This window comes from Rhyacophila brunnea, unplaced genomic scaffold (genome assembly GCF_057557595.1).
Source record: "Rhyacophila brunnea isolate RB1 unplaced genomic scaffold, BYU_Rbru_1.0 scaffold_7, whole genome shotgun sequence".
Lineage (NCBI taxonomy): Eukaryota > Metazoa > Arthropoda > Insecta > Trichoptera > Rhyacophilidae > Rhyacophila > Rhyacophila brunnea.
Genome location: NW_028233339.1, coordinates 14,540,804 through 14,556,156, shown reverse-complemented (window position 1 = coordinate 14,556,156; position 15,353 = coordinate 14,540,804). Strand labels below are relative to the sequence as shown.

At 34.1% G+C, this 15,353-nt stretch overlaps 1 protein-coding gene across 3 annotated transcripts in view; it reads right to left on the bottom strand.

Moving 5' to 3' along the window:
• tio (zinc finger domain-containing protein tiptop) overlaps positions 1-15,353 on the bottom strand; it is a 717,631-nt gene that overhangs the window by 439,166 nt on the left and 263,112 nt on the right. For all 3 annotated transcript variants that reach the window (XM_085957596.1, XM_085957599.1, XM_085957597.1), the window contains one exon: positions 11,062-11,250. In XM_085957596.1, the coding sequence (XP_085813722.1) occupies positions 11,062-11,119 (58 nt within the window). In that variant the 5' untranslated portion in view covers positions 11,120-11,250. The remainder of the gene's footprint in view (positions 1-11,061; positions 11,251-15,353) is intronic.

Here is a 15,353-nt window from a genome sequence, read left to right as displayed (position 1 = left end):
CAACACTATTTTTTCATTCAATTGAACATTATTTAATTGTTCCCAATAAATTTTAAATTTAATTTTCCCCATAATGACCAAATTAGAGTTACCTAGGTGTAGCATTGAGGTGACGATATATTTTTGTTATTAAATTATTTCAATTATTTAAAGGTTGCGCAAAGATGTCGACATGTCATTAAAATATGATATGATATATGCGGTTAATAATATTATAAAACTCTGAATCCATCAAGGTTTTATAATTCCATGTAACAGAATGTATTTCAGTTTTTGACAGATTTATTGCGGCCGTTCGCGTGATTTTTTTAACGCGTTTTGCCTCCTCAAGTAAAAACGTAGAGAGGGGGGGTTATACGCCAATGATTTTTTACGTGTGATGGGTTATGCTTTATGAGTACAATTCTTGAGTAATAGCGACGAAGGAAGACGCGAAGGAAAGATTTACTGCTTGTGAAATCCAAAAAAAGAATAGTTTCCTCGGAGGTCATCTTGGTTTTCGGCTGTAGACAACAGATGTCAGTTGTTGTGTACTGGTTAATGTCAATTTTCAACAGTCAGTCCACTTAGAATTTAGAATATTTAGTTTATGTACATAACACAATATACTTATTATTATTATGGCCTTCCGCCGTGCTAATACACTTTCAACATTTTCCTGCGAATCCAGCGATTACAGGTTCAATTCTCGTCGGCTATCGCATTTTTTTCTAAAAAAGGTTTTTTTTTAGTGGGTTTTATATGCATGAGATGTTTTAACTATATATGTTATAACTTACAGTTTCGACGTAGGTAGGTACTAAAAACCACCCTCGTGGTTCTGGGCGAATACTGTAAGGACTCGCAGGCAAGAAAGGGAGGAATATTTTGGGTGAGGAGGGATTGCTTCCGGATAAATAGTGTTTATGCAAACTGATGTATCAATGCACAGTAGAAATTCTAGAGATAAGTGAGTACTTATATAATATTTTGTTTACACAACGAGTGTGCAAAGAAAGAGTGTCAGGGTATTTAGAACGTGTCTAACTGCTTCGATGTGGAGGTCTTTACTGTTCTAAAAACGCTATTCAAATGGGGGGTATAACGCGATAAAACGGTGATATCAGTACATAGGTCTACTTACAGCTATAATATCAATTAGAAGTCGTTTTCGTATTGCTTTTAACGACCTGAATAACATCTTTAAGTTGAACTCATTAATAGAATATATTGTATTTTTTATAAAAATTACATTGCGTTTAATCATTGATTTGCCGCCCCTTAGTAAAGTATCGCCTGTATTAATAAAACATTGGCATTTCGCCAAGCCACCATCGGAATCTTGTCGTAATTGTGAATCCAAAGACCTCCGCTGAACAGGGGGCATGCTGGTTAATATTATAGTCTAAAATTCAGAAGATATTAAATTTATAGGTATTTGGCCACGTATTTTTCCGACTTATAGATAGGTAACTACGCGGTTTAAATGAAAACTCTGCCATTCTTGTAGTAAGTATTAACCTGTGTCCCCCTGTACCACAGTTGTTTTATTCTTCGAAGGTGCAGAACTAATCTTTCATTGGAAATGGTAATGCAAATTGGTAGGCCAATAACTGTGTTCAATGGAAAATATTCAATATGGCGATTAGGTTTTAGCTCATTCATAAACTTTTTGTTATTTCTTTATTAATTACTCTTCTTAAAAGTGTTTACCCGTTTCTTCGTTTATTTATTGCCATGTAGTTTATAATTTATAAATATCATTAAGTATAGTACCTACGTAAAATAAATTAAATTTGAAATAAGTACAAACGTTTAATCCAACTATTGCTTCACGCAGTACTCACACCCCCTCATTTTTGTATTTTATTACCTACGTTTAAATCTAAAACAATTAAACAGGTAGATAGATACATACCTGAATCTTTGATTCTAACATAAGCCCGAAATATAATACGCCAGATTCTCTGTCCGACACAGTAGTTAAAGAGATCTTGATTAAATGCGGAAATAAAATGAATGGCTACCGCCGAGGGTTTTTTCTTTCCACTAAACACCGCCTGCCACGGAACCCGATGCGATGATGAATATTCATGAAGGAATCTTCAAAAAAACGGAATCACCCGAGAAGCAATTATAGAGTTTTTGATTGATTTACAGCTCACTAATGTTGGGTTCTTGCCGATAATTTGTAATTAAATTGTCAAACACAAATAAATATTGCTACGGTTTCAGAGTTCTCCGCGCACTGACATCTGGATTTAAAAACGAACGAATGCCGACCCAAATAATACATATTAAAAATATTATGTCTCGAGGGCTTTATTTATAAGCTATTTTTATTCTTACAAAATTATTTATTTTATGAGAATTCAATGATAACCGGTTATAACTTTGGAACTGCTTAACAATTACAATGTTTTACTATCATCACCATCCCAGCGGTAACAGTTCATCGTGAGCTGGCTTACCGGAAACAAATGGTCGTACATAATATATATATATATAAGTATATATCAAAATAGTAATATAATATACCAAAAAAAAAGCGTGTTATTCGTGGAACATTCCAGTTAATAAGTAATATGTAAATTTTATTGGATTCAATAAGAATATTACTTTGATAAGTGTATATTAACCAGATATTTTATAGCTAAGGCTACTTACAAGCACCTATCAGAATTGTATAAATAATCTATATTCGTCAAAGCCAAAGTCGCCAAAGAGTGCGACACTTCGTATCCTTGTGGCACAGCCTCAAGGGTTCCCTCGTCGTGGCCGGCCCTTGCTCACCATACAGCGTTGCTACAAAAGACCGAGCTGCAGTTCCTAGCGTGGCGGGAGGCGCAAGAGTTGGCGATGGATAGAGGAAAGTGGCGCAAATTTGAGCTTGCCCCAATGCTGTGTCATAACAGGGAGAAAAAAAGAGAAGAAGATATGATATATCTACGGTATGATTGTATTTCTTATTTACTGGCTAACTTATTTTTTTCTGCTTTGTATTCCTGTAGTTTTATAGGGTTTTTTTACAAATGTATTTTATGACATGGATTTGATCTCAATACTTTACGGCCATCTATTTCCGATGCAACATCTTAGTAAGTATGCACTATTTTATGTCGAATCTTGACAGCCTACCTCCACCCTTCGCCACTGGTACATACCAATTGATGACCATATATGTTTGATAATTACGATGTAATGGCTACGCACCTAACTACATAATTACTTAAATATTAATTTATTTAAGAAAATTTGAATGATTTATAAGCGTCTGTCTACCTATCGGAGTGGCTCATTAAAATACATTGTGCGTTAATACTTTACAATATACATTGAAACAATTAAAATTCGTATGATTGTATAGAGATATTAATGTCTGTATTTTTACATGATTTAATGCACACATTTCACATCTTCAATAACACAACGTGGATTTTTTAGTTCAAAATCATCGTAAATAAACCAACAACTCCTAAGGTATGCAATAAATCATATCAATATTAATAATTAACACATTTTAATAGTTCTTTTTGTTGTAAATACTTAAGCAATAAATAACCGGTTCTTTTTATATAATTTTAATAATATGCAACATAAAATTTTCTTTCCTATTTATTTTCAATTTAAGCAACGCAAATCTTTTCATTTAAATAATAAGGAACATAGGTAACTAAGTATCGCAAACCACGTTATATAAATAACTTCAAAAAACTTTTTATCGCTATGCCGTGTTTAATCGTTTTTCATTAAGGGGATAAGGGTTCGGTAATTTTAGGTAAAGAATATAATCTTACAGTTAGTGTTTAACGCATGATTTTGTATAATGATAATAACTACATTAAAGTTATAACAGTAGCGAAGGGTAGGGGTAGGCTGTTAAGATCCGACATAAATAGTGCACACTAAACTTTGTAAGTCAAACGTATTTTGTTTTCGTTTAACTAAGACTACTATGCGTAGATAGTGTTTATTAGTTTTTTAAATTCTATTAAACCCTACCTAAAGCAAACCATACTTTTTACAGATATTAATTAATATAAATACCTATTCTTCTATTTAAAAAACAAATCATAAATTATGTTATTAAATTATACATAATTTTAGATTTTTTACAGATAGAACATATTTTTATCGGTATAAGTCTGTTTACTGTTTACTGGTAGCCATGCGGGAACAGCGACAATTTTCGTTACCAATTTGGGCAAAATTCATGAATTCAAAAATGATAACCTAACCCAACATAACAACCTAACAAATAATCCAGTATATCGGCTATTTTTAAAATTTGTTTACCGCTGGCTTCCGCTACACAGACAAGACCTCTTTATCTATTATGGTTTGGTTATGCAGAGTTCAATCGAATTTTAAAAACCATCTGAAATTTGTATTCTACTAATACCTATGACTGAAAAGGCGTGTATTACGTTTGTCGGATCTCTACGTCTACTATTATGGTTTGACCTAGGCAGGGTTTAATTGAATTTTAAAAACTAACCAATTCCAACTCTAATTAGTGTTCTTAGTTCAATGAAAACAAATTAGTATGACTGACAAAGTGTATATATTTTTATGTCGAATCTTCACAGCTTATCTCCACCGTTCGCTACCCGACTTTATACATTGAAATATTCCAAATAAACTATGATGCATACATATAAAAGAGACAAGAGATGAGTCAAATCAATGCCGCTGAATTATCAGTTGCCCAAAATTCAATGATTTTTTTGACTATGCTTAAAAGTAGTTATTTTTAGGTAGGTACCTCTCTTTTTCTTTTACCATACACTAGGAATATTAAAAGTAATTTGTTTAATTAATTAAATTATTTCAGCAATATTTATTTGCAAACAATGTCCCATAATACATAACACGCTTAGAACTACATATCTATTAGAATGTAGATACTTATTCACACGCAGAGTTGTACCTTAAAACGGAAAGGCTTATGAAACTAAGTATTTAAACAATAATTCATCCTAATGTATTTATCATTTCCTACAACGCTTTGATATTTGCCAAACTCTACGAGAAAAATGCACACAAAGTAGAATGGGAAAAAAATTACATCTACCTGCCTACTTAAGAAGCATCGATTATATTTGCCATTTATTTTACCATCTGCTTGATTAATATATTTTAATGCAAATTTACATGTTACGTGACACAAAATAACACAATCGATTCGATGTGATGTTTGATCTCGATTGAATGCAATCGCCTGGCGCGAAATACTTGGGTAATAATTTACTTCCCACAGTGTGTCAGGCGTTTTGCCAGCAAGAACAACTAACCAAACATACATACATGTGCTAAAAGCCACACACAATCAGATACAATATTATGTATTATTACGATACTAGTCCAGAACAGTGGCTGTGCAGTGAACTAGATCCTAGAGAACTAAATTAGGTACAATCGATATCTAAATCAATAATTATTACTGAAGTTATAATTTCATTCATTTTATAATGTATAAATGAGGTATATAAATATATTTTTCTGTAACCCGTCTGTGTATTCAGAATGTCACTGATGCAATGAGCAAATAAAAATCCTCATCTATGATGATAACGTATTTGTCATGTTCATTTCTTCACATGTATAATGTAATTGTTTCTGTAAATATCGATCCAATAATATTTGTAAATAGTTTTGGTATTTCCTGATGTCTTAGTCCCCATTATATAAAGTTGCTTTTTTGAAAACGCGTTTTTTCTATGGTTCAGTCTCAGCCATTTATTATTTTGATGTCTTCATTTGTTTTTTTTTTTAACGCATTCGCTGCTGACTATATAATGAGATTTTAATTGCCCCCTTTAAAATGCACGTTAATTACATCGATTGGCCGCCTGATCATTACGCGCCGTGTGCGTCTTCCGCGTCCAAAGTATTAATATTACTAACCATGCCCTTGCTTTTTCGTACAAGGTGGGTATCTTAATTAAACAATATATTAGTATTCATGATTGTTTTATTAAGTTTCATCCATTAGGGGTTTTTTTAACCATTTTAAGCCACGACCAAAATAAGGATATAAGTTTTGGCTTCATAAACTGAAAATAAATAATATTCCGTTCAGACTCCAAGACGAGAGCAAACTTTATTTTTAACTCTTCCTTCCAAAAACTTTCAAAATAAATGATTATCATACATATGCAATGTATCGTATTGTCTCAAACAATTGGTATTGTTTAAAATATTTCATGTTTCATGTCAATATTTCATAAAAAAGGTCGTGTTTGTTGATATATTATTGGAAACAAAATGATAGCCACGAGCAATATTCAGGTAGATATACAATAAAAATATTAAGTTCATGCGTTTTACGGCTATCTTAATATTTCAATTTCCGTTAAGTATACGTTTTTATGTTTTACAAATCCAACGACTTCAGCCCCTCAAAAAATTCACCAAGAGTATGGGCGCAAGGATATTGACTATTAATTGGCGATAAGCATACAACAATTATTGACTGAAATCATTTTATATGTCAGCAGTTGGTCTATTGTTTTTGAAAAAAACAAATTTAATTAATAATCCTAGCTGCTAATTACATTATTTTGTATAAACCTACTTAGAAGATGTATTGTATAAGTATGGTATAAGTAAGTACAAAAAATTGTCGTGCCTAGATGCAATTAAATTTTGAACTAACTAAAAAAGCATTTTGCTATAATTACGAAATGCAGTTGTTTTAAATAATTTAAGGAAACTGTTAAAAATCACAAGTTTAGTTTTCAGTAAGTATACTAAAAGGTATAACCAGAGAACACACAAATGGCATGCCCTACCGGGTGTGGTATAACAATATGGGTGTTAAAGGATATTTTATTATTTTCAATAGTGTCTCTCATAATAATATGTAATAAACATTGTCACGTAAACATAACACGCAATAATTATTTGAGAACAGTCGTGTGCTGTCAGTATGTCCCATGGTTTTATGGCCTAAAAGCTCTCTAAAAGTCTAAAGTAATAAAGCAAACACTGCTTCGAAACGTTTACCAGTTCTCATTAATGTAGTGTTATAAAACCTGGGTATATCGAACGTACCTACATAAATATTTGTTGACAGTATAGAAATTATATTAAATAGTGTAGTCACATCACATGTCGTACTGTTCTTATAATGCTCTTATCAAATCTTTCGTAGTTTCAAGAGAGTTATGGGTCTTTATCCTTTATTGGTGCAAGTAAATTACCGTATTAACTTAAATCAGATTCGAAATTATTGTGTTTACGCGACATTCAATCGGAATAAACTTGTTCAAACGACATCTTTCCGATGTTTTGTTAGAACAAAAAAGAAATAACCACTACAAGCAAACACACATAAATTGTCTCAACGCGATCTGAACAAACCAGACGGACAACGAACGGTGAGAGAAAACTCCAAAGGCGTACCGACCCACTATAATTAAACAATATTAACTGTTTGATTTTTAGTAGTTATTCGTATTTGTTGTCCAAACCTGTAAATAACCAAATTGTTAGTAAAACTAAAAAAGCTACCGCATAAATAAAACAAATTAGTAGAATTGAATATCGGTTATAAATTGTCATCAGCATTCAAAATTTTATTGAAAGCGGCGACTGGAAGGGTAAATAATAAATATGGCTGAAATCATCATTGACGGACAATACCGGAAATGCCACAGAAAAAAATACTATAACCAATGGCAGTATACCACACGAATTTAAAAGGAGCCCACTAAAAAAACATGTGGAGCTGTATTATTCTGTGTTTCAGATTAAGAATTCTACCTACTAACATTAAAAAATATAGTCTGTGGCGCAATTCGTTTGCTCACGTCGTGTTAATCACTTTTAATTACAGTAACTTAAACAGTTAACTACTCAGTATAACAAAAATACTACATTTAAAAAGGGTGAAGGTATTTCCATAATATGCGGATTTTTCATATTTATAGTTATAACAGTGTATGGTGTGACCAATTAAACATCATAAAAGTTTAATACGACCCGATTGAGATGGCTAAACTATGGACTAACTTAATTATTATTTTTTTTGTACGCGAAAGAGAATTTGAGAAGTAAATTATACTGATGAATATAATCGACACCGCCAATTAGTTGGTTTCATACACATATTATATTCACATAAAAAAAATGTCGGTTCTTGTCTATTTAGTGGCCAGCGGCAAACAAATTTAAAAAATAGCCGATATACTGGATAATTTGTTAGGTTAGGTTAGGTTATCATTTTTGAATTCATGAATTTTCCCGAAATCTGGCATGAAAATTGCTGCTGCTTGTACCAAATTGTCTTACACTAAATGTTATTTTTCTCTCGAAAAGTAGTAATTTTGGAGTGTCTCCCTGTACGTTTTTGTACACAGATTATCCCTCTGAATCAAATGGAAAATTTTCCGTGCCCCACTGAAAAGAAGAATACGTCGAATGGAGTGAAAGAGAAACAGAAACATAAATTGTGAAGATAGCAAACAAAACAAAAAGAGAGAAACATTGAAAGAAAAAAGCGAAAAAAGGAATTCGATGCGGTAATAACGAATATTACATACAGCTGCACTTGGCTCATTGTTCCGTGTGCAACATAAATCTAAATACAAAAAGGAGACAGAGCTATGTGATTTATGCCTGCACCCATATCGTGTTTGTAGGTATAGTACGTTTCACCTAAAGATACCCGTCACTCATTCACTTTCATCCATGAGTTTCCTAAAACGATTCAATATTATACAAAACAATTTCTCTCAAACAAATAATAATTCACAAGATTTGAGAATTTAACATTATTTTTTATATAGAATAAAATACCTTCATAATTTTTAAACACCTCAGGTATACTTACATATACATACCAGAAAAGATATTTTAGAAAAGAATACGACGCCCGAAGGCATTTGAACCTGTAACCACTGTACACTAATAACTCTGCTAAATTATTCTAAGAAAAAAAATATATTCTCCAATTAAATTAATAACTGCACCTAACACAAAAAGGTAATAATTTATTTTAACGATCAGGACCGGTTTCGTCAGACAAACGTTCTCAACTGGTTAACTGACAACTCCTATTGAACCGGATGAAACCGGCCCTGTCCATTATGTATTAAATTACGTAGAATAATTATTAATTATTGTGTTTTATATTAATATACTTACTGACATTCTTAAAAAGAGTTGACATTTGACACTGACGAAATCAATTAAGATTAAATTTACTTATTAAATAAATTGAAGAATAATTATAAAAAATATATAAACTATTCATACTTAAATTAATTATTATTATTACCTATTATTAAGTCAACATTTAGAGAAAAATTAATTAAGGTACCTACCTACCTAAAGTTAGAAAGCTCAAATTGTGTATTGAGAAATTAATATCGTTTAATTGCAACTAATTTAGGTGGACTCTTTAAAGATATGAATGGAATCACTAAATGAATCATATTCGGCACAGGGTACTTTATTCGGATCGTGTTAAACGCCGTGAAGCAATATATTACTGTAATTTTTTCGAATGCGCGTCAAAAATCCCGTATTGTGCGTCGCAGAAGGTCCCATAAGTCATACGCAGGGTGCGATGGATGTCATGAAAGAGAGAGGAGACGGCCTGAGGGAGAGAGGGCATCCGCCGAGGGATGATGCGCGAAATGTAAGGAATAAGGGTGAGTCAGAAATTAAATCATGTTGAATCATTTACAAATACTACCTACAATTATTTGTAATAATTCATTCATTGGTATGTAAGCATTGTCTTCTTTTAGAGAGTTAATCGGGCCTTATTAATGCAGTATTTCCTAAACTTACAATCTGCTAAAATCCCTTCAATGGTATAATATTTATAACCGACGTACCTACCTTACTTCCACTTTTGATAACGAAAACTTTGTTTTAATTCCTCTCAGCCAATTGAAAATTTTCTTTCAGTGACATTCACTTAGATCAGTGGTTCTTAACCGGTGCACCGCGGAGCACTGGTGGACCGCTAGCTTGTTGCAAGTGCACCGCAAAAAAAATGATAAAAGCAGAAAAATCCGCGAAATAGTGAAAACCGAAACAGTCCTTTGCTAAATTATGAAAGCAGACAAAAGATCTAATGTGATTTATATTTTGCCAAATCTGTATCTGTTTAATTTATAATAAAAGATATGTACTTATGCATATTTTTCTTTGTTTTCTGACCGTTTGATTTTGGTGCACCGCAATTTTTTTCTTATGATCAAAAGTGCACCGTGACTTCGAAAAGGTTAAGAACCACTGACTTAGATTATCATTTACAGTGATAATTATTTATATAGATATAGAATAATGATCAAAAGTGCACCGTGACTTCGAAAAGGTTAAGAACCACTGACTTAGATTATCATTTACAGTGATAATTATTTATATAGATATAGAATAATATATCATGGCAAATACGGAACGCCAATTATTAAAATTTCTTCGAAATTACGAATCAATTACAAACTCAATTGAAAATTTTACCGAGTATATTTTACTATAGTACAATAATAAATTCTGCATTTTCGACTTTCATATTGTAGTACCTAGGCCCTTAAACTATCGACATCCGACGTATGCACGTATAATAATATGTACCTATCTATACCAACATAATTATTATACCAGTGGCGAAGGGTAAAGGTAGGGTGTTATAATCTGACAGAAATAAGAGTCCACTCTAAACTTTGCCAGTCATACTTATTTGTTTTCATTGAAGTATGGATATAAATTGCAGATAGTGTTGATTAATTTTTTTTAAATTCCTTTCTCTGTCTAAACCAAACCATAATAGATAAAAAATATTCTACTATATGTATTTAAAATAGAATAAGTATCTATACTGTATGTATAAAATAATGTATGATTTAATAATATAATTTTAGATATTTTATAGATAGACAAATATTTTTTGAATAAGTATTACTTTTAATTGAATTTGAAACAAACGATGACAAAATTTTGTCATATTGTACACTATTTAAAAGTCTACGCCTACTCTTTGCCATTGATATACCTATACATAGATACTTATGACGTAACGTAACATTGATATGGATATATAAAAGAAAAGACAGGTGGACTGACCGTTATCCGTTGGTTTGAGCCATCGATAGGAGGGCCTGGGCTGCTGCTTGGATCGCATGGTGGGCGCCGCCCTTCCGCCGCGCGCCCTCCCCCTCTCTCGCTCCCCCCACTCCAATTCGTCACTGAGGGCACTCTCAATGACTCACCCCTGGCCTGGAAGACAACGGTGATCGCCTGCTCATCACGAATCTGTAAAAGATACACATTAAATTATTTCCTGTCATAATAATATTCAGCCCAAGTTTAGGCAGGCATTAAGATTGCAATAAATTCATAGTTTTATTAGACAACATACAGTAAATTACATCAGTACCACCATAAATTAAAGTTGCCCCCACCAAACCACCCCGGTCTTGGACCTTACGTTTGGATATAAAGCATCAGTATTTTTTATGACCGGGAAAGTCTAATACACAGTTATGTCGACATGCACTAAAGTATGCTTTAATTGAAACTACAGTCATGACTTTATATTAAAACTGCCTTCTTCACGTTGTCAGTATAGCGACGCAAATTTTTTAAATGCAACAAAATTGGCCTTTGTGGCGACCAAGTCCAATGGGTCCGACTTAAGCAGTTCTTCCGTTTCTGTACATATTTTACAACATTCCAGAGGATGTGGTTTGCATCCTGTATTTCTCCACCAAATGGACATGTTGAACGGGTAACAAGACTAAGCTCATAAAGACTGCCAGGGAAGCTACTATGACGAGTCAAAATTGACAAATGTGTCCGGAGTCAGTAGTTATCTCCATTCGCCATTATTATTTGATATTCGGAAAGTAAATCAATATTATGTGTCTGCCTTTGGTGAAGGCATTCCATTTTTTCAATCCCATGTCTTCAACCCTGTATCCGTATACAGTTTTGATAGGCCAGGATGGTGAGTCTGAGTACATAGTGATGATTATACTGTGTATCCTTGAGACTACAGACGACAAACATAAGTAACAAAGAGTTTTTTTTTTTTTTTTAAATATCTTTAATCTTGAAAAAAGGTTCATGATGGTAAATTACATTAGTTGCTTTACAGATTTATGAAAGCGAAGTCAACATAAATCAAACTTTACACATTATGAACGATTCCTTTTCAAATTTAATACAACAGGATTGCAGTACATCTTTTGAGCAGGTACGCGAAATAATAAAGAACAGCAGACGTTCATTAACAACAGGTAGATGCTAAAAACCATTTCACCTAGTTATTGTCTGTTATTTGAAGGTTGACAGTATTGAATTCTACCGTTCAGAGACTGACAAAAAATACCTGAGTAATTTTAATAAATGGATAACCTAAGCTAATCTAAACCTAATTTAACTATTTTATTTTATATTCTGAATAATAATTGGATCCAAGCTATACACTTTCATATCATCACTTGCATATCTTATTTTTATCTGTGAGGCCTATAACTACGGATTGCGATACCAAAATATCGGAGAAATTCACCCATTTTTACGTGGTATTCGTAATATATTATGCATGCATAAATTCCTATGATCACAAAATTCTTTATTATGATTTTGCAAGTAAGCAGTTAGATAGTTGGTATATATACTTATAATGTCGTAAAGACTTTGAATTTGAAAAATGTCTTGTACGTATCTATAAGTATGAATAATGAATATAGATTTGAATTTGAATTTTAATGTTCAATTATTCCGTAAAGGGCTATGCTCTGTCCCAAGATATGACAAAACTGTTGTCAAATAAATATATGGTATCTACCGCTCTGCAAGGAAAACTCATCGCCAATTAAACCCGGCCTGTTACCTGTGCTGGGACACTCGAACACACAAGATTTTCGTATTTTTCTTTGAATAAATATCATTCCCTGCTAAACGTTTTATGATTTGTGGACCCACTGTACACCAACATATCTACATTGAGAATGGTCCCGCGACTTTAGTATATTGCGCGATAATATTCGCTGCGTGTGAATAAGTTGTCATCCAACTACTTGTAGAATGAGGATCATGTCATCATGTATATTGTATATTATCATTATTATTAATTATTGATAATAATGTTACCATGAACTATCAAATAAATAGTTATCTAACGCAAAGCTATGCCGGTTGTAAAACATTTAACCATTAAATATGTTGAGTGAAGACTGAGAATTTATGCGTTTTGTTTTACTATGAATATTATTATCTTAGTTGTCTGTACACACTGTAATTAATTTCTCACGATCTGACCCTTATTAATCTAAGCTGTAAGACGACGTCAAGTTTATGGTCAGAGCGTCGCGCCGAAGGGAATCGCACGCAGAGAGCGACACGCATCGTGCGGAATCAGTTATTCGCGATATTCACTCAGATAAGAGGAAATAAATCGTCAAATTAGCATTTCCCGACAGCGGTACAGCGCGCCACTCTCGTCCGCTGCCAACATAAAACCCCTTATTTATTGTGACACATGCAATTCCATCCCGAAGACGATGTTTTCCCGAGTCGCCGCAAGTCACAGCGCTACGCCCACCACCTCCCGACACAGCCTCTGCATCTGCGAAGGCCTCTGCGCCGGCCGTAAACAAAAAACCGCGCGAGAGAGAAGGCCGTTACAAAAAAGTGTGCAATGCGCCACTCCACCCGACACAATATCTCTTCTCAATAATTCTTAAGCCACCCTCCCAGAGCGAACCTCCCCCGCGCGAGGGAGAGCAAACTGCCGACCTCCCGTAACAGCCTTCAGTCTAAAAGCATGCAGACGATATATGGAAGGACATTACGTCAAGGGAACAACAGATGTATAAAATAAATATCCGGCCTTTGTGCGAATTCCGCTGCGAGTTATTCCGCTCGGCTGCAGGTGGAGAGTGTTTTATAAGCGAAGGAATCGTTCGAGCTACACATATCGGGTAACAAAGCGACACTCCCGTTTCTATTGGAAAAGGTCCACGCGAGGTCCGCGGCGTTCGGATGAATGGCTTCCATCGGCGGACGGAATGTCGCGGGGGCGATGATTCGCGAAATCACTTTGCGGCCTTCCCTCGCGGACGAGCGTCTCCGGGCTCCTTTGTGCGCGGAGCCCCCCTCGATAAATCGACTGGGGGCGGACGCCCCGCGGCATAAACTCTGTGAATTTATCGCCGCATCTGCGAGGCGAGGCGTCGCCGGCCGGGCGCCTGAAAAAGCACAGGTGTCCGGCCCCCGGCCCCCGGAGCGCCCCTCCCTTCTGCGGACTCCCCCCTCCTCGCTCGCCCGACCGTACATCAGATAGGAAAGCCATCTAACCTGTCAAAAACTTGTAAAATATTGGCTCTTCGCTTTCCTGGCGTTTTGAGTCGAGCGACCTGCTTTCTCTGAAGCTCGCCTCGTGATTGAAGGGGTTGCCATGAAAAAATATGGTTGAATCGTACAAAAAGAAACATCCCTGCTTTTATCAAAAGAAAATGATACGAAATATCGCTTTTCGAATGAAGTAAACACATTTTCAATACAACCTTTCGGTTTTCTCGACGTACTCGCATAAAACATCGCGTACACTTTATATTTATTGTATAACAATTTATAAAAACATGTCGCTTTCTAAAAAAAATAACTTTCTCGTCTATAAATTATGTATAAAACATAATAGTATTTAGGTACTAGTATATAATAATATTTCGAAGTACCAACCTACTTAATACTATAGTCCAGAAATTTATCAAGGGACGCATTTTTTTAATTGACTTTGCAATTCTATACCTATATAGATAGACCTTGACCGCCTGACGAAGAGATTTCTATACATTTATATTTGTTTTTACGAGAAATAAATATTAGCAACTTATTCAACCTATTGCTCTGCTATGGTCTGCGTGTAAACTGCGTCGTTTTTCAGGCTAGGGATTCAAACCAGGGACCCACGGCTTTATAAGCAGATACGTTACCAGTACACATTACGCTCGGCCATCGCATACCGAGTAAAATTCCTTTCAGAAGAATTAGTCAACTAATTTTAATTAGTTTATTATTATTATAGATTTAAACAAACGTTATTAAATAAAAAAATATTAAATACATCTGTAATACAAATCAGTAGATGTATATTATTTACTGTGCCGGAAATAACAGTATGTTAGTCTACAAATAAATCTTCAAGCCACACATATTATCCAACTAAGTACAAACACGAAGCGAACCTAAAGTATAAAGCCAAGGAACTAATCAACGGAAAACAAAGACCTCGATAGCGTGGCGGATCAAAGCTCAAAATATTCCTAAGTGGCTATCATTATTCAGTATCAGACGTTCACGGTCACAACACACGAAACTATTTCGAACACACAATGAAGGATCTCGAA